The 23,519-nt window shown below is 44.8% G+C and overlaps 1 protein-coding gene and 1 long non-coding RNA gene across 2 annotated transcripts in view; one reads left to right on the top strand and one right to left on the bottom strand.

Moving 5' to 3' along the window:
- UVRAG (UV radiation resistance associated) overlaps positions 1–23,519 on the bottom strand; it is a 260,496-nt gene that overhangs the window by 189,926 nt on the left and 47,051 nt on the right. The window contains exon 6 of the mRNA XM_084773991.1: positions 13,131–13,213. Within this exon, the coding sequence (XP_084630117.1) occupies positions 13,131–13,213 (83 nt within the window). The remainder of the gene's footprint in view (positions 1–13,130; positions 13,214–23,519) is intronic.
- Positions 1–23,519, top strand: part of LOC311593022 — an 88,414-nt gene that overhangs the window by 18,181 nt on the left and 46,714 nt on the right. The window lies entirely within an intron of this gene.

Below are 23,519 nucleotides of genomic sequence, written 5' to 3' on the forward strand. Positions count from 1 at the left end.
ACTTGGGGCAAATTCGCATCCCTAAGTCCAATTTCTCCATCTAGCCCATCAGCAAGTCTAGTTAGCTGACTAGAAGATGTTAGCATCTGACCATTTTCTTCATTTACCCCATCTGCGGCTAAGCCACTGGCTGTGCCCCCGCCCACTGGCTCACCATGCCACAGGCATTTGCCTTTCCTCATCTTTTTTTATTGTGCAGTATTGAAATCAAACCCAGGGCCCTGAACATGCCACTACCTGCTCTACCACTGAGCTGAAATCATTTTCTTTAATAAACTCAGATCACATTATCTTTTTGCTCGAAACCCTTGAACAAGCTTCGTCTTATGCATAGGGTGGGACCTAAGACCCTTTGGAAGATCTAGCCTTTTCCCACTCTGTTCGCTGTGTTCAAACAAGACCGACCTCCTGGCTGTAGCTGTTCTTGAAACAAACCAAACTCCCTCTCACCCTGTGGGAGGGATCTGATACCTGTGATCTCTTCTCTCTGGAATGTTCTTCCGCCAGATGCCCACTAGGCTTAATGCCTTATCTTTTTCAAGTCTTTCTGTTCAATTCTTTTTTTTTTCTTCATGCAGTCCTCCCTGAACTAAAATCTCTCCTCTAGCCATCCTCAGCGCTCCACACCCCTGCTCCAGTTTTGCTTTCCATCGCTGACCATCAGGACGAAATAAGAACTACTCAAAGGCTGTCTGTTTAGTTCCTAATTTCCCATTGGAATGCAACCTCTGTGAAGACAGAACTTGCTATTTCATCTTTCAGAGGCAGGCTCTGGTACACCTCAGACATCAGCATGTGCAGGGTCAGAGTGCTCGTTCTCAGGGATAGCAAACCTCCAAGTTGTATCCCTTCCAAAGGAGCTCAAAAACCTACAGATGAAAGCAGTGTAGGAAGAAAGAAAATGAAATCATAAGCCTGGCTCTGGCCCAGTGCCACCTTTGATGAGTAAATTCGAAATTCTGCATCTCAGTTTTCTGAGATCTAAAGATATAGATATATGGATGGATGGATGGATGGATGGATGGATGGATGGATGAGCTAGGCAGTGGTAGTGCACACCTTTAATGCCAACACTTGGGAGACAGAGGCAGTAGACCTCTTTGAGTTCGAGGCCAACCTGGTCTAACAAAGCAAGTCTAGGATAGTCAGGGACAGAACTTTGTCTTAGAAAACCAAATAAATAAATAAATTATGGCTGTTTAAAATGGCCATGATGCTGGCCACCATGCCTGGCTTTCCCCTCCCCCCAACAAAGTAAACTAGAACTCATGCAGAATATTCCAAATATGATCTAATGAGCTCAAAGTCCAAACAGCCCATTACCCCGCCTATTCTGGACAATATATTCTCATTCATGCCCCACAACACAGTCTTAGCTCCTTCTTAAATGCTGCTGAGTCAGCTGCTTGGCTGACACCAGCGTCTTTGTGGACTCCAGTCTCCAGAGGCTTTCTCTGTGAAATGTTTAAAGCAGCTTCACTCTGATGTTCCAATCTGACTCTGTCATTAGAATAAAAAAAAATCTCAGGAAGAAAAAACAAAAACCAAACCAGTGCTACTGTGAAAAACGATTTTATATCCATGGTGAATGCAAGAGTAGGGAGCTGGGGGAATCACAGTGTCAGAACACTCCACACTAACATATGAAGGTGAAAACAACAGAAGACACACAGGAAGATCTAGGTACACCATGGAGGGCACCAGCAAAGCCCGATTTCAAAGTCTCTATGGCACCAAGATGTCTGGCCCATTTTATGCTGAGGTATACCACCGAAGACATTTCACGGAGAGGAGTGTCACTGGGTGGTCTCAAAGGAGACATGTGTCAAGAGAACTGTCCACACTCCATGGACACTGTTATCTGGCCATGCCCTCTCTGTGACTTTCTAGCTAAATAACTTGGGACCAACATGTTCACCCTTTCTGATCTTCAATTTGCCTAATAGTCAAACAGAATTATAACAGCAGCATGCCTATTGTGATGCTCTAAACGTATGCATGCACAAGCTAAAGAGATGGCTTGGCAGTTAAGAGCACTAGCTGCTCTTATAGAGGACCTGGTTTGGTTCCCAGCACCCACAGGGCAGCTCACAGCCATCTGTGACTCCGGCTCCAGGACATCTGACCCCCTCTTCTGGCTTCCCTGGGCACAGGGATGCAAATGGTACACAGACAAACATTCATATACATTAAAAAAATAAAGGTATGCAAAACGTTGGGCACTGAATACTGTTCATATTATAGATGCTTGGATACCTTCCCTGACCCTTGTGTAGGCCTTTTTCAAGAAAAGAAAGAATTTTAATATGTCTAGAACATAAAATATTTAGAAATTATTACTAGCTTTCAATGAATGAAAGACTGTTTTCTTGCTAGACCTGTTAATCTGTTCTCTAGAATCTAAATCCCCAAAGTAGAACCTGGCTTCTCATGTTAAGGAGTGTTTCCAGTCATAAGAGACGATAGCAGGAACAAGGTTGCTATAAACACACTGCCAGGAGACAACTTGTTAAACTCTGATTTTCTTCAAAGGTGAGTCATTCACCTGTAGAACAAAGGTGTACCACCAGAGCTTCGTGCTAGCCTGATGTGTATAAGGTATTAAGTCTCCCAAAGACTCTGATATGTTCTCTTAATAAAACTGGATGTAAAAACCAAGTGATGGGTGGGGTAGGTGTTTAATGGTAACTGGTTATTTTCATTGGCACAGACTAGAGGGTGAAATCACTAACCCTTGAAAAGCTGTCTTAGAACATGCCTGGCACGGCGAGAATGAAGTTACAAGGCAGCCATAAGGGCGTGATGGTGAAGGCCTAATTCGCAGTGACATCTTAAACAAAGTCGCCCTTAGTAAAGTAACCCTGTGAACCGAAGCCAGGATCGGCGCAGAGACAGAGAGTGCATGTCTTGGGCAGAAGATGGTCCACGTACTTAGCTGCTCTCTGGTGATGCTCTTCGTCTCTTCACGCTCATCTTAGTCTGCATTCATCTTTTAGTAACATCTAAAAATTAACTTTTAGGTTAAGCCAAGAATCCTTCGCAGGGCTTTGGAGTGACTTGTGTGATCCCACTCTCTACTGAGCATCCAGCAAGCTGGAGAGCCACCTGTCTCAGCTTCCCACGTGCACACATCAGTAGACACCAGCATGCTGCCCAGGTCTATCCTTTCACTAGCAACAATGTGTATACCAAGAAAACCGAGGGAGGCTTTCCTCAGAGAACAAGAACCCACGCCTGACAATGCATGCCAGGAAGAGGTGGGAGAAGATGAAAAGGAAGATGAATAATTAGATGTAGTAACTGAGTATAAGATTTTCTTAAAACTATAGCATTTTCTTAGAATAGCAATATGCACACAAGAACAGAAATAAAAGTTATGTCTAATGTAAAATAGGGATTTTTTTCATTCAAATATATAAATAAAATAATACACAAAAAGGCTAACACACTTGAGAGCAAATTTAATACAAAGGCAAATGATCAAATGAAGAAAACTACAAAATATTACTGGAGAAATGAAATATGAGCAAAATGGGCCAATATAAAGACTTATCTTTGAGCTGTAGTGGTGCACACCTTTAATCCCAGGACTTGGGAGGCAGAGGCAGGTGGATCTCTGTGAGTTTAAGGCCAGCCTGGTCTACAAAGCAAGTCCCAGGACAGTGAGAGCTATTACACAGAGAAACACACACACACACACACACACACACACACACACACACACACATACACAAAGACATATCTTTGATGGGAATACTAACATAAGAGTAACAGTTCCCCCAAAGTTAATATGAAAATTCAATTAATCAAAAATTTCCATTAAGGGCTGGGTGGGTGGTGGTACATGCCTTTAATCCCAGCACTCAGGAGGCAGAGGCAGGTGGATCGCTCTGTGTTCAAGGCCAGCCTGGTCTATAAAGTGAGTCTAGGACAGCCAGGACTACAAGAGAAACCCTGTCTCAAAAAAAATTTTTTTCCATTAAAATTTCAATAAAGTTTATTTTCCTTTTTATAATAAGCTTAAAGCAACATTGTTTGTGTCTCTGGGAAAATCACCTTAGAATTAAAGCTGTATATGTTTAGTTTTAAGATGCAGAAACCCCACTTTCAGGATTATAACACATAAACAAAAGATCTAAAACCAAGAGTGTGTGCATTACGTCACACAAATGTGCGTATGTACACACACACACACACACACAGCAACAGCAGCAGCAGCAGTAGCAGCAGCAGCACTGTACACACTGACAAAACATTAAAAAACAAGAGTCAGAGTTGGGTGTGGTGGCACATGCCTTTAATTCCAGCACTCAGGAAGCAGACGCAGGCAGATCTCTGAGTTTGAGGCCATCCTGATCCACATAGTGAGTTCCAGGACAGCCGGGCTACATGGAAAAACCCTGTCTTGAAAAATCAGGGAGAAAAAGAAAGAAAGAAAGAAAGAAAGAAAGAAAGAAAGAAAGAAAGAAAGAAAGAAAGAAAGAAAGAAGAGAGCCATGGTAAACAGTAAATGTCTATAGAGGTGGTGGGTGCTTCAGTCGGTTACCACTGGTGACCCTGTCCAGTGGATCACTGCAATCTGAAGGACACACACATGATCCTGTTACACTGAATATTAAATGCTATACTAAATACTAAACCCTGTTATAACTAAATATTATACAAAATACGAAATAAAGCAAAACCAAAGTCACAAATCTGGAAACCGGACTGGGAAGGAGGCAGGAGGGTTGACAGGATTGGAAAGGGATTAAAGAAGGGGCTGGTGTAGCTAAACCAGAAAGCACCACACAGAATAGGTATGAAACTGTCAAAGAACAAGCTCATTTTTAAAAGGTAAACAACAAAACAAAATAAAAACTGGAAGTCACTGCATATATGTCCACAAAATTATATTTACATTATTAACTTTGTCTTATGTGACCGATATGTGAAAAGTAATAAAGTAACTTTTCAAAAGTTTCCTTCCTTGATTCTTGGGTTGCAAAAGTAAAATTTTAAATATAAGTTCATGTAAAAATTTAAAAAGGATAATGGTGGAATAAACGTGATTCAGCTTCACCACGGACTATTATTAAATCATTAAAGGAATGAATTGGACAAGGTTGCATATGCCATGTTGAGTAAGAAAACTGAGATGTGAAACCATTACTGCGTTTGCCTTCCATTCCAATTTTATAAATCAGTAATTAAAACCATATCCACACATAATATCTGTGACATGCACAGCGGCGTGGGAAAAAACCACAGATAGCTACAGATGAGCCCAGAGGCTGCTGACACGGCGAGTGCGCGGCGAGGGATCACTTGGACACATGTTCTGTGTTTGGGTGGTTTTCTGGCAAGAAATGGGGAAAGCGGGGTTAAAAAGAAGAAAAGCCAGAAAGTAAAAATGGGGACCACCTAAAATGACACTAGCATTTATTAAATTCTACTTTTTACAGCTTGTGTGCCTTTATGAATATGAATACGAGCACATGTATCTATATTATGTAGAGGGAAGAGGAGAAAAATGGAAATGAGAAGAAACATGCCACTACATACAGATACAAATGAGAAGAAACATGCCACTACATACAGATACAAATGTCGTATAACCCACACTTACATGGAATACAAAGCTTTAAAATCTGGTTGCGAACCTTTCTGAAACTTATCCTGTCTCTGCTCTTCCACCAAGGCTTAACAGGCAGTGTTCTATGCCAAGGACAGCTTAACAGGCATGGGGCCTGATGGGAAAATGCACACACCTGGAACCTGGCCGATGTTACCAAAGTGATGTTACCAAAAGCACTAATCTGGGGACCTGGACAATCTTTTCCACTGTGGCTCAAAATGCAGATGGCATCATAGCCCTGACTCCAGCAGGGACGCAGTGTGAGGATGAGTACACTCAAGGAGGGAGGAGGCGTTCTGCGTGTTTGTGTCCTGCCTCCCTAAGGACTGAAGAGGAGCAACTGCCTCGCACTCCTTTTCCATGATATTGTGAAGCAAAACTGTTGAAGAATCACAGAGGGCAAATTACCAGTGTTCGCTTTGTGCTGTCAGTGTGTGTCTCCTAATACAAGCCTTCTGTCCTCTGTCCCCTTAGACCCGGGGAAGAACCTGGCCTTTACTACATCAACCCTGGCACTTTCTGCACACGTGGAGCTCTCAACTGTCTGTGGCTGTCATTGCCCCCTCAGAGACAGCAACCTGAAGAGGAAAAGGAAACACAGCTCTCCCAGACCTAAAAGCTGAGTGCCACAGCCACAATTTAAAGGTTAGACCCTTAGAGTCTTATCTCATGCTCTCTAAAATAACCCACAGAATAACTTGTTATTGGACAGCTGGTCCCTTTTAAGATAGAAAGTTTATAGGTGAAAGTATTCTCCACCAAGGAGGGGAGGGGAATTTGCCTCTAGGGTGCCAAATAAAGACCTTTCAGAAAAACTGACAGAAAAGAGTAAGGTTAAAAGTCACAAGTTTGTGAAAACCTCATTGGATGCGCTGGGAGGGCGGGGCAGATGGAGCCGAGCAGCAGCGGCCTCCCCTTCCCACTGTACTTTCAACACTTCGGAGATAACTGCCCAGTACATTTTTCACAGCTCTCATTTTGCCACCTGCAAAAAGTAACTGAAATGACAGAGCCTTGGCCTACTGCAACCTGGAAAAGAGTGAGATGCGAGCAGTGGAAACAGCATTTTCTAGCATATGCAAGGATCCATGTAGGAATGAGAGAAGAGGGTAAAACACTAGAAAGGGCCCAGGAGAAGGGCAGAGAAGTTTCAAGGACAGGATGGGAAGGTTGAGGGAACACGTGACTGAGAGTAGAAAGGGGGACATTTGGGCTGGGAAGGTGGGGGTGGGGGAGGGAGACGGGAGAGGAGCACTCCACAGGAGACGGGAGGGGATCAACTAAAACTAAGTCTGTACAAAAATGTCATAATGAGAAACATGTTAATTTTTGTGCTGAGAAACAGCACTGATAGCCTTCTTCATACAGATGGTACCTGTGTGTCAGGCCTAACACAAAGACCCATCCACCAGGGAGCTCCCAGTGTGAGGAGAGAGAGGAGAACAGGGCTAACGTAATCTGTAAGTGCTGCAGAAAGGACAGCTACTAATGACACAGCGAGGTGAGCTGGGAACAAAACAACTGTCCCGACCGAAGAGGCGTGTTCTCAACAGCCTTTGAACACCCAGCTAGTGCGAACATCTTGCACGAAATGCCTCAGTAATTTCTACATCCAAAGTGACAGAACTAATGCATTTTTTGACAGGTCCCTCTGGCAGCAATGTGGCAAGCGAATGTAAGTACCACAGTAGCACAGGGGACTGCAAAGAGACAAGACATACTGACTGCAAAAACAGGATCTGGGACCAGAACGCCTGATTTGAAGACAAACTCTCACACTAGCCAGCGGTGTGATCCTGGAGAGCTATTAACTGCTTTGTATTTTGACTTCCTCATCTATTAAGAAGGAGGAGGAGGAAGAGGAGGAAGAGGACAGCTTTTTTACAAGAAGTGGACATTGTATGGAAGAGGAGTTGTATCATCATCATCATCATCAACAACAACAACAACAACAACAACACAGGCAAACTGGCGGACTCCTTTAATCCCAGCACATCTGATTTGGCTCTTTTTTAAAAGTGTTTATAGGGATAGGATAACAATTTAGATGTAATATGAATAAATTAATAAAATATATTTTTAAAAGTGTTTATTTATGTTATACCTGTGTGTATGATCATATATACATGTACCATGTGTGTGTGTCAGTGCCCCTGAAGGGCAAAAGAGGCATTGGGTTCCCAGGAACTGAGTTACAGATGGTTGACCGTGAGCCATCACACCAGTGCTAGAAACAAAACTTGGGTCCTCTGCAAGAGCAATAAGTGCTCTTAACCACCGAGCCACTCTCCAACCACACAGGTTGTATTATTGTAATATGTTCAGTGAACCAGAGCTACTGACGGCATGTGAGAAAAACTGAGCAAAAAAACAAAAAACAAAAAACAAAAACAAAACTATTCAGAAATGAAGAAATACCCTGGCAAACAGACAGAAGGACAGAGACAGGTGATGCCGAGCCACCCAGAGAAGACTCAGAGCCAATTAAACAGCAGTGAAAGAAGAAGAGCGGGAGAAAACAAAAAATGACTATGATTTCTAGACCTGGGTGGCTGGGGTGGTGCTAGCTCTGGAGAAGAGAAAGGGAGCCGCTAGAGGGTAAAGCTGGGGAGTGAATCCGGCTGAGCTAGAGGTGAGGCTCCTCAACGGCATGACTGTGGGTGCCTAACAGAGCCTGGTAAACCACACTGTGAATCCTAGAGAAAGGGAGGAACTAGGACTCCAGACTGGGCCTCCTAGCACTTGGACAGGCTGCTGAAACTGTGCTAGTGGAACAGAGCTGACAGTCCTGGGCGCAGGAACCTCAGACAGACAACAAAGAGCAGCACTGCCGGGTAAAGAATCTCTCCTTCAGGCTGGAGAGACGGCTCAGACGTTAAGAGCACTGTCTGCAGGCTGGAGAGATGGCTCAGAGGTTACACAATAAATAAATAAATCTGAGAGAGAGAGAGAGAGAGAGAGAGAGAGAGAGAGAGAGAGAGAGAGAGAGAGAGAGAGAGAAGCACTGTCTGCTTTTCCAGAGGTCCTGAGTTCAATTCCCAGCAACCACATGGTGGCTCACAACCATCTATCATGTGATCTGATGCCCTCTTCTGGCATGCAGGTGTAAATGCAGACAAGCACTGTATCTTGAATAAATACGATCTTAAAAAAAAATCTCTCCTTCAAGAAGCTTTCAACACCATTGGTGAGGGAAGATGAATAAAGCCTTTTAAACTTGTGACTGGCTCGGGCGAACACAGCTGACTTTGAAAGCAGGAGTGAACATCAGAGGGGCTCAAAGGCCAAGGGGAAACGTTGCTAAGTGGCACAAGCTAAGAACTCTGGTGCCCTGGAAGAGGGGCTGACAGCAGAGCAGAGAGGAGCCGGCCACTCTGTAATATATGTAAAATAACAGTGAGATTAGTCTCCTGCTGGGGTCCTCTGCCTAGGCCCGTGCGGCATGCTGGTCGACTTTGGGTAGGCTCCTTCAGAGTGAGTAGGCAGAAACGCTGCCACATTACAATACAGCTCCCTCTCTAAAAGTATGAAGGGGTGGGGGTGAGAATGACACCCCAAACTACCTTTTACCCTCAGGGAGCAGCAGGGTTATAGAGGTGACCCCAACTCTAAGATGACATCAGGGTTAGAATTCTAAACTGCACACCTCCCCACGCTGCCCCTCCGCTCTTACAACCACCCAGTAATTCGCTACCACCAACAAGACAAACTTAGAGGCAACACCACCACAACCCACAGCTCCCCTGCCGCAGCGAACTAGCCCAAGCCCCTCAACCCAGAAAGGCTACACACACACAACTGCTTGTTTAATAGCATTCCGTAACACCGGCTCGCACGCCTCCCGAGCCCTCCTGCCACTCTGCTCACTCCGAATTGTTAAATGACATTTCAAATGTCACTTAAAGAACAACATTGACACCTTGTGGTGAACATTCCCAAGTATGAGACAGATACAAAATGGCTCCTGACTGTCTGTTTACTGGGAAGCAAACCTCCCATCCGAGAGCTTTCTAGGGCTAACAGAACATTCACGCGCCTCATCCCACACTGAAGGCGACACTGGAGGACTTGGCTACGATTGTGGGCATGTTAAAACTGGCCTGGCGGGACTGGAGAGATGGCTCAGTGGTTAAGAGCACTGTCTGCTCTTCCAAAAGACCTGAGTTCAATTCCCAGCAACCACATGGCAGCTCAGGGATCTGACACCCCCACATACCAATGCACATACAATAAAAAATTAAGTAAATTATTTAAAAAAAAAACTGGCCTGGCGTTTCCAGTGTAAGCCAAAGCACCTGAATAAAGCTGCAGCTAACTGTTCTCCTACAGAACAAAAAGCACGTCAATTTGGTAGCTCCCCCGGTCTGCATGTTCCAGAGTCCTAGCTTCACCAGGGCTTCCATGATACCCACAAGCAAAAATTACAAAGAAATTATGTGTCCTAGGAGCACAACAATATAGTGAAAGTGCTTTTTTTTTTTTTTTTTTTTTAATTTTTGAGACAAGGTCTCGCTGTATAATTCAGGCTGGCCTGAAACCCAACGTGTAGCCAAGGTTGGCCTCATTCTTGTCACCATCTTTCCTCAGTACTAGGCAGGTGAGCACTGCCTAGCCTATGCAGGCTATGAGTTAGAATATACTCCTTTAAAAGAGACAGTGTGGATGCTGTTGTTGTTAGAGATAGGGTCTCATGTAGCCCAGGCTGGCCTTGAATTTGACATGTATGCAAAGATGATTATGAACTCCTGATCCACCTGCTGTACTCCTGAGTCCCAGCCCAGTTGTGACTATGATTTCAAACTATAGACCAAGTAGCAAAATGGTATAAACCAAGAAGAATCAGGAAAAGAAAAAAATATATATATGTATATATATATTTAAATATTCCCATTCAGAGACAATGTTAACTGAGTAGAGGAAAGAACAAAGAAACACAGGCTGAGAGAAACCAAGTTTCCCGGCAAGCATTGCACATCTACCGCAGCACAAATCTGCGGGGAGAGCAACGTGTCCAATAAAGCAGACAATGGCTACCTGCTACTGTCTGAAAGAACTAGCACAAAGTTCCCTAGCTTTGACAAGTATAACTTAGAGCTTCTGAGTACAGGGTGATTCCTGCAGTCCAAGTAGGTAATTTGGTTGATAAACAGGCATTTAAGTCTGACTCAGAAAAACTGGCTCTTGGGGCTGGAGAGAGGGCTTTGCTAAATGGACTGTAACTACAGTACTGAGGATGGATACAGGAGATTCCAGAAGCTCACTGACCAACAAGCCTTGTGGTGATGGCAGCTGCCATTCGGTGAGAGGCCTGCCTCCAGCTAGAGAGGTACAAACTGAGGGAGGAAAACACCCTATGTCTTCCTCTGGCCTCTGTATGTGCATACCGTCCTGTACTCGCTCTCGCTCTCTCTCTCTCTCTCTCTCTCTCTCTCTCTCTCTCTCCCCCCCCTCCCCCTCCCTCTCTTCCCCCCTCCCTCCCTCTCTCCCTTCCCCCCTTTCTACTCCACACCCAGTCACATTTAATGTACATACACCACCACACCCCACCCAAGTGTGTCTATGATGCTGTGTAGAAATGAATTACCACAGCAGTGATAAGAAACACTTGTAAGCTATACAATTTCTTCCATCACAAGACCCAGAGAAGTTAGGCAAAAGTAAACAGGACAATTAGAAGTACTGGAGATGGAACCCCTCCCACGTGGCAGCCCCCACTCACGGCATCCCTACAGTATCGTACCTCTTTACCTCCCACGTGGCAGCCCCCCACTCACGGCATCCCTACGGTATCGTACCTCTTTACCTCCCACGTGGCAGCCCCCCACTCACGGCATCCCTACGGTATCGTACCTCTTTACCTCCCACGTGGCAGCCCCCCACTCACGGCATCCCTACGGTATCGTACCTCTTTACCTCCCACGTGGCAGCCCCCCACTCACGGCATCCCTACGGTATCGTACCTCTTTACCTCCCACGTGGCAGCCCCCCACTCACGGCATCCCTACGGTATCGTACCTCTTTACCTCCCACGTGGCAGCCCCCCACTCACGGCATCCCTACGGTATCGTACCTCTTTACCTCCCACGTGGCAGCCCCCCACTCACGGCATCCCTACGGTATCGTACCTCTTTACCTCCCACGTGGCAGCCCCCCACTCACGGCATCCCTACGGTATCGTACCTCTTTACCTCCCACGTGGCAGCCCCCCACTCACGGCATCCCTACGGTATCGTACCTCTTTACCTCCCACGTGGCAGCCCCCCACTCACGGCATCCCTACGGTATCGCACCTCTTTACCTCTTTACCTCCTACTCGGAATGGCTTACCCTCTAAGGCTCCTTCTTTTCTCTGATATCTATCCCAAATGCCTCCCGTTTTTCTAATGTGGGTTTTTTTCCTTTAGTTCTATTGGTTTCTCTCATAAGATCACATCATCTCATACTTAGAAAATATCTCTTTTTAAAAAAAAAGATCTCTTACTATCATTTTATTAAGGAAAATAAGTCAGGAAATTTAGCAGTTTATTTACATTTCAACTATTTCTTGACACTGCTTAACACAGTGTTCCCAATTCAGCAGACTCACAAGAATGTCTGCTCATTTAGTAAATCCACTGTTTTTCTCTGTATCCTAAGCAGTCAAATCGAAGACCCCTCTCAGACACAAGTCAAAAGTCACCAAGCATATGTGGTTGCTTTAGAACCATCGTCCCTTAGGAGTCATTTTCACAAGTCATGTAACCAAACTCTGTCATCGAATATAAGAGTCAAGGCTCAAAAAGGAAAGACCACTTGTATGATGTTTATAAAATAGCCATTCCTCATGAATCCTTCTGGACTCTTCCACTAGAAGACCTACAGAGGATATGTAATGCCCTAAAATTTATGATGTGCTAGGTAAACATTAGAAAACACTACCCAAATCAAATTTCAACTTGCAATTGAGCTGAGTGAACAAAGGCTGAGTGTCATTGCTGACTCTACTGGGCAATGCCCCCTGGGAAATGTCCCTGATGATCTCTCATATGGAAAACTAAAGTTTAGATTTTAAATCTTTCAAAACTAATCCCAAGCATTTCATATACATATGGACACATACAGAGAGCTGAGACATTTAAGCCTCTGAGCCTTAGATATCTGCAAAGCTCCTCTGGTCTGTCACACAGAAGGATGAGCAAGCCAAAAGCCTGAGCTGCGCCTAGGGCTGCTGGTGGGCCCTCCTGGGAAGGCAGCGTTGATAAGTTCCTGATCCGTCTACACTCTGCAGCTTTCAGGACAGACTAGCAAGTGCCTCATGCTCCGCTTTAAGCTCTGCATCTTCCAGCCACTTTCCTACTGTCCAATGATAAGAAATGGCTTTCAAAAGACTTTGTCAAAGAAATAAACTTAAATCATTGGAACTACAGAATTTATGGAGCTTTCCCTGAAAAAAATGCTAAGCCAGGGGACGGCCCCTCACATTGCAGCATCACAAATGCACAATGAGAGAGGGAGGCTCTAAGGAGCTTCTTACCGCAGCAAAGAGAAGACGTCGTAGGAGTTACGAACACAGTTCTGGTCCACCTGAAGGATGTTCTTCTGTGCATGTGAATGACCCTGAAAGACAATGGTGAAGAAAGTAAACAAAAAGAAACAAAGTCCCTGCACAGGCCAGCCATGCTTGCCTTTCTAAGGATATGACTTATGAAAGAACTGGGTCCACTTAAAATGTCAGAGACCCCAAGGTAAGTATTATCTCCATGGAGCTGCGGTCAAACCTTTTAGACAATGGATTTAAAATCAATTCTTTGCCGCTGTTCCCACAGAAAGAAGCAGTTCTGGTTGAAGATTGTGGTTAACCTCCCAGGGACGGTCAGGAGTCCATCAGTACAGTCATTATGTGACTGCAGAAGGGCATGCTGCTCCTTCCACTCGGTTGAGCCCCAATACTATGCCTTCTCTGGACCCCCAAGTCCTACTTGGGAATATTTAAAACAAGTGTTCCCAGCCACACCAGCTCCAAGAATACAACCCAGTGACACAGGAATATGACATAATGTCTGTTATTTAAGAAAAGCAGTATAAACTGTAGTTAATAGGAAGATGGGGCACGGGGCTATGGCTGTTGGGAGAGTGCCTGCATAGCATGTGCAAAGCCCAGGCTCCCATTAGCAGCACTCATAAAACAAGATGTGGTGGCGTGCTTGCATTATCCCAGCACTCGGGAGATGGAGGCAGGAGGATAAGAAGGTCAAGGTCATCCTTAGCTACACAGTGAGTCTGAGTCCAGCCTGGGCTACCTGTGATGCTGAAAAGGACTCTGGACTCAGGACTATCAGGATTCTATTTCAAGCCCTTGATACACCAGCTCTGTGACTGTCACCTAAGCCTTCTGAGTCTATTGTTTTTTCTGCCTGTAACATAGAAATAAATGACAGGAGGACACACTTCATAAATATTATAGGAAAAGTGAATATTCGCACAGTGAGAGACACGCAGCAAACACTAAGTATCTACTCTAATCAAAACACAGGCATTTCTAATTAATAATTAATACTGGCAAGGATGTGAGGGAAAAGAAGAAATCCATGTGGAAATTTCTGAAAAAAGTAAAAATTTCTAGGAATGCATGCACTACGAAAAATGACTCAAGAAGAAACATAAAGTTGAAAAAGACTTTTTATACACAAAGAAGTATAATCACGCCGTTAATCCCAGCACTCGGGAAGCAGAGGCAGGCGGATCACTGTGAGTTCGAGGCCAGCCTGGTCTACGAAGCGAGTCCAGGACAGCCAAGGCTACACAGAGAAATCCTGTCTCGAAATTTAAAAACAAACAAACAAACAAAAAAGCACAAACAAAACAAAAGACTACTAGGAGAAATAAATACAAATAATTTTAAAAGTAGGAGGAAAAGAAGACTTGACTAGCCAATCCTTGAATCATTTAAAAATAATAATAATAACACCAATCCAGCTCAAAGTCTTACGAGGAGAAAGGACAGGGTTAGAAGGACTTCCTAAGTCACTGTATGAGTTCACTACTAGTCTTACCTCAGAGCCAGGCGAAGCGTAAGAAAACTACATACTATTATACTCGATAAATATACACACTAAAATCTTCCATAAAATGTTAGCAAAATTAATCTAACAGCATACTAAAAGGGTTATTCCATGCCCTCTGGCAACTGTTCTTGGATACCTCCCCAAAAGAAAGAAAGGATTTGAATCTAAGATTTGTGTATCTGTGGGCATAGTAGCCTTATTCACAACTGCCAATGGGTGGAAATAACCCAACAGCCCATCGACAGAGGAAATGATAAACAAAATGTAGACTATTCATACACTTAGCTTTGAAAGAGAAAAAAAAAATCTAGCATATGATCCAACCTAAGATCTAGCCAGAACAATTAGGTAGGAAATACAAAGTATACCCAAATTCGATCAAAGTAAAATGGAAAAACATCTCATGTTCTGGATAGTGTCAAGGCAGCAACAATACCCAAGGCCATTCACAGACTCAACATCTCTCTATGAAAGTCCCATCTGCCTTTTATACAGAAATGGGAAAACCAATTTTCAATTCAATGGAATCAGAGAAGGATGACAAATAACAAAAAGAGATATTGAAAAGAGAACAAAGAAGACTTACATTTCCTGATTTCAAAACTTATGGAAAAGCAACAGCAATCAAAACAAGATGGTACAAGCAGAAGGAAGGCCAAAGAAAGCAAAGAAACAGAACTGTGAACATAAGAGATTAAATCCACGTATCTACAATCAACTGCCAGAGCATATCAATAGCAAGGTGCCAAGGCTATTGAAAGGAGAAATAAGCCCTTCAGTAAATAGCATCGAAAAAACTGCATAGCCAAATGCATGTTGCACCCTCCCCTATCAACCAAGAATAAAATTACCTCAAAATTAACTAAAACCCTAATCATAAAGCTAGTAAGCTTAAAACTATTACAATCTTAGCTACGACACTCAAAGCACAGTCGACAAAAGAAACAATCATTGTACTTTAATAAAATTTAATTTTTTATGTAGGACATTATAATATAGGAAAAGTCAACCAAGAGAATAGGAGAAAAGATTTTGTGTATATCTAATAAAAAGTTTAATATCAGGAAGGGTGGGAACAGAAAGATATATGTGAGGAGATAACACTCAGGATGTAATCTGAATAAATTGTAATAAATGAAAATTTTAAAAAGTTTAATATCTAAAACCTGTTATAACAACAAAAAAGACAAATAGCTGGATGTTAAAGTAGGCAAAGAAGTGGAGGACATGCAAAGGCCAACAGGCACACAAGGGGACACTCACTCAGCAGCACTGACACTAGGGAAATGAAGAAGAAAACTACAGTGTATCACTTTATCTGCACTAAGATGCCTAAAACATAACATAAGGATAACTAACAGCCTGTGCTGACGAGAGGCAGACAAATTAGAACCCTTATAGATCAAGAAGGAAAAGTTCAACAGTGCCTCAAAAAGTTAAAACCTGGAATTAAGAGGATAACAACTTTACTCCCAGGTTCTTAATGAAAGGAACTGAACACAAGCACTCAAACAAGGATTTGCCCTCAGATGCTAGGATAGCACCGACAGCCAAAAGATTGAACAGCCCAAATGTCCATCCAGGGTTAATGGATAATGGTACATCCTCAGAAAAATGAAGTGGTGTTATATATGACATATAAGTAATATATATTATATGCAAATATAAAAACACACTAAGTGAAAGACTTACGACTTAAAAGACCACACATTGTGTGATCCCACTTACATGGAACACACAGAAGATGTGAATCTGTAAGACTGAAAGCAGATTGAGAGCCACCAGGGGGGTGGAGAAAGGCACAATGGAGTACCAAGGTTTCTTTAGGATTAACTTTTACTGATGTGTCTGTGTCTGGGTGTTTGTGTGCATGTGAGTGCAGGTACTTGCAGAGGCCAGAAGAGGGCATCAGATCCCTTGGAGCTGGAGTTACAAACCCTTGTGAGGTATCTGATGTGGGTGCTAGGAACTGAACTCATGTCCTCTGTAAGAGCAGGAAACACTCTCCAGCTCCCTAAGTTTTCTTTAGAATAATAAAATGCTTGTGAACTTGATGGAGGCAGCGGTCACATAAACAGCACTTCAATTTTAAAAGAAATGGCTATGAAATAATGTATGTCTCATGAAGGCAGATGAGGAAAAACAGGGCAGGCAGGAGGCAATGGTATTAATTAACCATAAAATAACTTAGTTTTCTTATATTGCACAAAAAGCTGCCCAATATTTTTTCTAGTTATTAGAAATCATCCAGGGAGTCAGGCACGCACATTTTTAATCCCCGCACTTGGAAGGCAGAGGCAGATGGATCTTGTAAGCCAGCCTGGGCTCCAGAGTGAGTCCAGGACAGCCAGGGTTGTTACACAGAGAAACTCTGTCTCAAAAGGAATACACACACACACACACACACACACACACACACACACACCAGCTAGAGACCGGAGCGGCAGCTTGGCCGTTACGAGCACTTGCTGCTCTTGTAGAAGCCTTAGGTTTCATCCCTCGGACCCACATGGTTGGCTTACAAACATCTATAACCTGAGCTCCAAGGAATCCAGCAGACACATATGTATTATTCATAAATACATGCTTGCAAAATATTTGAGCACATAAAGTAAAATAAATAAATCTAATATATTTTGTAATCACCCAGGCCAGTCATGATGACACCATACCATAACCGCACCACTTAGGAGGCTGAGACAGAGCTTCACGCTTAAGGCACGATTGGGTGAAATCCTGTGTGAAAAGTAAAAGTAAAAGGCCAGGAGTCAGTGAAGCGCTTGCCCAGTACTGACACCAAAGCCTGGGACAGCAGCACGGGACTGTCAGCACCGGCATGAGGGAGGTGGCAACAGGAGGCTCCGTGAGGTTCTCAGCCAGCCGACCTGGATCTGTGAGCACCAAGTTTAGTGACAGGCCTCGTCTCAAAAAATAAGATGGAAACTGACAGGAACACACTGGCATCTATTTCTGGCCTCCACGTGCATGCACACACATATGCACATACAAGCTCACGAACAGACACAATTTAAATCCACACCTGTTAAACACCCATCTCCAAGCAACACGTGGGAACAATGAGCAGAAAAGCTGCAGCCCGCCTTTAGCTTACTCTGCCTGTCAGGTAAGGAAGGAAATACTGTAGCTCCTCTAGTCCTCAGTGTCTGTAACTACAAAATGAGACAACTCCTAAAATCATTAATGAAACGTGAATGCTGTGGACATGCGCATGCTCCGAGAGTCCTGTTTCATAGTCAGCACTGCCGCTCAGACGCTGCTGTGGGAAAGGTTCACATCTGCTGCTGATACGTGCAGGCCCGATGGCTAGGCGCTATTCTTAGCCCCACTTTAGAGGTGAGGAAACTGAGACACAGGAGGATTAAGGGGAAGAGCCACACAGTCTGGCTTGAAGCCCCTGCTCTTAAGGCCCATGCTAAACTTGATGATCTCCCGGACCTTTTCCGATTCTAAAATTCTCAGTCTAGGTACATTTAAAGCAGCTTAAGGGCATTACGAAGGCCTTCGGCTTCAGCCCCCACTTAGCAATTAACATTCTTCCAATATGCTAAGAGCCTCGCTCTGAATGACATCTAACTGGGCCAGCTGTGCGATCCTCCGGGCTCTGGTGAGGGCTTATAACGGAAAGAAACAGCTCATTTGTACCTGGTTATCTGTAGGAGATACTGCCAAGTGCCAAAGCGCCAGGAAAGATTTGCATGCCACTCAAAACTCTTGGGAAGCCAGGCCTAAGGATTTCCTTGTACAGTCCTGGTGAGGACTGCAGAGCTGTGAAGAAGCAGTTTCACATCTCCTGCGAGCAGCCGCTCCAGGCAGGGCAAGTGTATTTCTAGATTAGCAGTCAGCAAACTTCTTCCATAAAGGGTCAGAGGGTATTTTTGAGGCTGGGAGTATAGCTAAGTGGCAGGTGAGGCCCTGAGTTTGACCCCCAGTATTGACGCAGGGAGGAGGTTGTGGGGCATGACTAAAACTCAGATAGCTTATTCAGCTTTGCAGATCCCTGTCATATCTGGAACGCATTTTTCTTTGTTTCGTCTTTCAAACTCTTGAAAATGTAAAAATGAATCATTATTGGTTTACAGACCACACAGAATGTATGCTATGTTAGTGCTCCTGGCAAGGTCACCTTGAAAAACATGAGCGTTTTAGCAGTCCTTATAATCTGAACAATACAAAAGCAATACAGAAATTACTCACTTGCTGTGCTTGGGTGCAAGCCTTTAACCCCAGCATGAGGAAGGGAAGAGGTAGGTCTCTGTGAGTTCAAGGCCAGCATGGTCTATAAAGCAAGTCCAGGACAGCCAAGGCTACACAGAGAAACCCTGTCTCAGAAAAAAAAAAAAAAGATCCTGTCTCAAAAATATATTAATAAATAAGAAAAAAAAGAGAGAGAAAGAAAAAGGAGGAAGAAAGGAAGGAAAAAATAAGCTCACTTGGTAGAATAACTACTTGTCAAGCCAATCAGTTTATATGCTCATCTATTCATTTTAATTTTTACTAAACACCTAACATTAGGCTTGTTTCTCACCATCCTCAAAAAGCACATATGCCAGTTAAGAGCCTAAGTAAAATACACACACACACACACACACATACACACACACATACAGAGTATGTGCTGAGAGTTTGACCCAACAACGGGAAGGGGAGGGAGGCAGAGACAGAAGCTAGGATGGAGCACAGTGCAGGGCATCCAGGCTGGGGAGGGATGACAATCAGACCAGAGGATGGGGGACACACAGACAGAATACGGCAACATTTTCTCTATACAACTTTCAAGCAACGGGCGCACACAGGCAGCAGAGTCCACAGGCCACCAGGAAACCAGGGCAGCATTCCAGCCCTCTGAGTGGTAGGCTGAGCTGCTTGAATAGAGAGAAGGTAAGAGGGAGGGAGGGAGAAGGTCGGGGTAGCAAGAAAGTCAAACAGCACTAGAGACATGAGGCCTGGGACAAATGAAACATAGCTAATGAAGACGTAGAAAACTGGACAAAAATAAATCTGGAAGCCAAAAGGCTTACAGTACAGTAACTTGGAGACAAGTGTCTGTAAGGAATGGTCAGAAACCACCAAGCAAAACCAACTGGATTCTGGGCAAGAAGTTTCACAACTGCTGACAACCAAGTAGTGCATCCCATCAGACTTCACGGGGTCCCTGTCAGACCCACCCACCCCGAGCAAGCATTTATTAAACCACCAAGCACTACATGCCAGGTGCAGTGCTACACACCGGCAGTGAACTGTACCGACGGCAACCACTTGCTCTGCCTTCACACACAGGACAGCTGGACAAGAAAGAGATGAGTCCACAGACAATCAGGACCTCCCAGTAAGGGCGCTGAGGGAAACACCAGGCGTCAGGAGAGCAAAAGAGCTGTCCTAGGGAAATGTCTAAGTGATAGGGGCAAATTTTAGCATGAGAAAATGTTCAGGAAGGGGGTTTAGAAAGAAATCAGATGTTGTCAAGACAGTGCAAGCAAATTAGTGAAGACAGAGGCTACTGCCTTGATTTGAAACAAGTAACTACATCACATCTTAGAAATGCCAAAAAACAAACCAAACAAAACAACAACAACAAAAGAACAACCCACATTGGCAGGCTCTAGCAGCACTAGTTCAGAGAAAGGGGATGATGCAGACAACCCTTCTGTCCTAAGAGAGGGGGTGGACATTGGTTCTAGTCACCAATTAGGGCACCGAGTGGGGGAGGGGAGAAAACCTGTCCGATCTGAGCCAGGGGGATGCCCCGTCTCTGAAATACTTCACCTGACCAAAGTCCAGCTGCCCAGAAAAGACTTGGGCGGGACACAAAGGACCACAGTTGAGCTCCTAGCAGCAAGTCAAAGCTCAAAACCACCAGTAACTCCCGCTCCAGGAAACCCAGTGCCCGCTTCTTGCCTCCAAGGGTACACACAAACACCCTCAGCCCACCCCGTGCGCATGCACACACAGACAAAGTTTTAAAAAAGATAAGATACAATGAGCTAAGAACAAAAGTCAGGCGGGGCTCGGGGACTAGCACAAGCACTCCACTGTAGGCTTTCCCAGCGTGAGCACCAGTATTCCGAATACTGTCACCCTGTGGCAAGTGAACCTTGCACAGCCCAGCCTCACCTAACTGGACAAAATAAGAAATTAGATAGGCAAGGAGAAAAAAACAAAAGATAACAAAGCAAAGCTGGTGGCTTGTCCCACAGATGAGGAAGTGTCCTTCCTACAGTTACAGTGTGTAGCATGGATGGCTACCTGCTGAATCCATAGCCGGCCTGGGTCCCATGTGCACATTTGCATGGACACTAATGCGCTTTCAAGTGCTGGCCAAGTTGAAACTGAGGAAAACTGCAAGTGGCTCTGCTAAGTGTCTGCAGGCCTTGGACACCCTGTGCCTGAGCTCTGATGAAGCCCAGATGCCGAGCTGTTGAAGAGGGAGGGGAGACCTCTTCTCAGACACTGAGCTCAATATGGACATCCCCTTGCCCCAATTTGGCCACAGTTTCAGACACGGTTTTCCTCTCTGGAAGCAGTGAGAAGCACTGCACAGTGAGGACAGCACTGTAGGGGAAGATGCTGAGTCCTAAACACTGATTACCTCTTAAAGAACACTGGGAGCACTGAGGAAGGCTCCTGCTCGTGGGGCACTTTTAAGGTAAGAAATCACAACTGTAAACGTTCTCAAGCAGACAGCAGATAAGAAGTGCCTTCAGTGTCACTGCTTCAGGAGGACAGGAGGGCCCTGCCAGAGTGGCCAGCGCTTGCGTGCAGGGTCTATCTTACAGTAGAGCAGAGGCAGGAATATGGCTCTGGCTAACTTCCTTCACTTGTGGACAAAAATATGCACCAAGCAGAGAAAACACTAAATCCTGAGACCATAAAAGTGAGACACAGGGGTTGGGGAGACCCCTTGGTCAGTACAGTGCCTGCCAGGCGAGCAGGAGGGCTTGAGTTCAGTTTCTTCCACTAACAGAAAAGCCAGGCACAATTGTATGTGTCTGTAACTGGGTTTGGGGTAGAGGGGTAGGAGGGCCACTGCCAGCCTAGCCAACTGATAAGCTCTGGGGTCAGTGAGAGACCTGGTCCCTGAGGAGGAGGAGGATGTAGAGAGCAGTAAAGTAAGACACTTGTCATTGACCCCAGCTTCCATTCCCATACATATACAATGGGTACACACACACACACACACACACACCCATGAAATACATAACATCAGCTGCAAGGGAGCATATGCTTTAAAGGCAGAAAGAGTTCATACAAAGTCTACTGTAACTGGGGAGAAGACAATAGAAGTGAGAGGAGGAAGAGCGGGCGACAGTGACAGCCAGTTAACTGGCACTACTGGACAGATGAGGAGCCAGGGTTAAGGGGTCAGCAGCCTGCAGAAGAGCTTAAACCGCACTAACCGTTCAGAGTCAAGAATGTCCTCACTGCAAATCTAATCTGAAAGAGAAGAGCAAACAAGCCCCAGGGTTTTAAACAGACGGAAGGCTGAACTCCACGTCCCTGGGAGGACAAACCTCAAGCTGTTTCTGTTTACTTCCCAGGAATCTAAACCACGTCCACCAAGCACCACGCTTGCCTTTCCATCTCCTGGCCTTACAATTCTCAAAAGCTCAAAAACTGGGCCGAGAAGACAAGAGCCTCCAAACTCATCACAGGAAGTGTGGCCTTTTCCCAGGTTCTCTTCTGGCTTCAATGAAGGCAGGGAGTGGGGACCACACTGTAGCAGAAGGATTTATAAATATAAATTACAGGATAAGACTAGTTTCCAAACAGCTGTCAAAAAAGTTAATTTGATCCAAGAAAAAAGGGGAGTGGGGGAGCCAGAGGGAAGCCAAATACAGTGACTAATGGGTGTGACTTCAGTGGGTCTGGGTGGGTTGACAGCTTGAGTTCCTTGCATGTCTCCTCAATAAGACCTCAAAGCTGCCTAACGAGGCCCTGACACTGCTCAAAGCACTGGCCTGAGCGCACCCCTGCAGCTCGCTCACTGCACAGCTGGTGGACACCTCCAATTAAATGTGAAGATACAGACTTGGCCTTCTGACACACTATCTGAAGTGGGAGGAAACGCAGATGCACGAGGCCCAGTTCAGAGAAACGAGCTTCTAAGTGAGTCGGGCCAGAGCGCAAATGAAGCCGGCTGCTAACCTCCTGGCTGGGCAATCCTGGGTCCGCAGCTTCACATTTTCTTCCGAGGCACTTTGTTCATTCACTGAGAAGGGCTGTCTCGTGGAGTGGCTCCATATTAAATGAAAACACACACAGTGTCTGACATTTAAATTACTTGGCAGTGAGACCAGCAATGGGAAGTTTTCAGAGCTCTGCACCTGCCTGATTCAGTAGTGCTTCAAGGATGGTTCAGGAGCAAGCGGACCCTGGGTTTACATCAGAGGATCTGTCCAGTCCGTTTCTTCTATTGGTGCTGATGGTGATGGTGGTGGTGGTGGTGGTGGTGGTGGTGTGTGTGTGTGTGTGTGTGTGTGTGTGTGTGTACAGACAATGATGGACTGAAATATGTATAAGAACAACTTTGAAAAGTTTTGCAGTTTTTCAGGGCTGGAGAAATAGCTCAGCAGTTAAGAGCATCTTACTGTTCTTTCAGTGGATCCAGGTTCGATTCCCAGCCCCTGCATGGTGGCTCATAACCATCTATAACTCAAGTTCCAAGTGGAGAGCTTACATACATGAAGCCAAAACATATATAGTCATAACAAAGAAAGCCTGAGCAGAAACGATCTGCCACCCAGCTCCGCATCACTCAAGCTCAGGTGCCGGCTTCTAAGTGCTCTGCTGTGTACTGCTGGCTGGGATGTGCTCTGCCTTCAAGTTAGGTCTGCTGACAT

The sequence above is a fragment of the Acomys minous genome (assembly GCF_964271855.1).
Source record: "Acomys minous genome assembly, chromosome: 2".
In the NCBI taxonomy this organism is placed as follows: Eukaryota; Metazoa; Chordata; class Mammalia; order Rodentia; family Muridae; genus Acomys; species Acomys minous.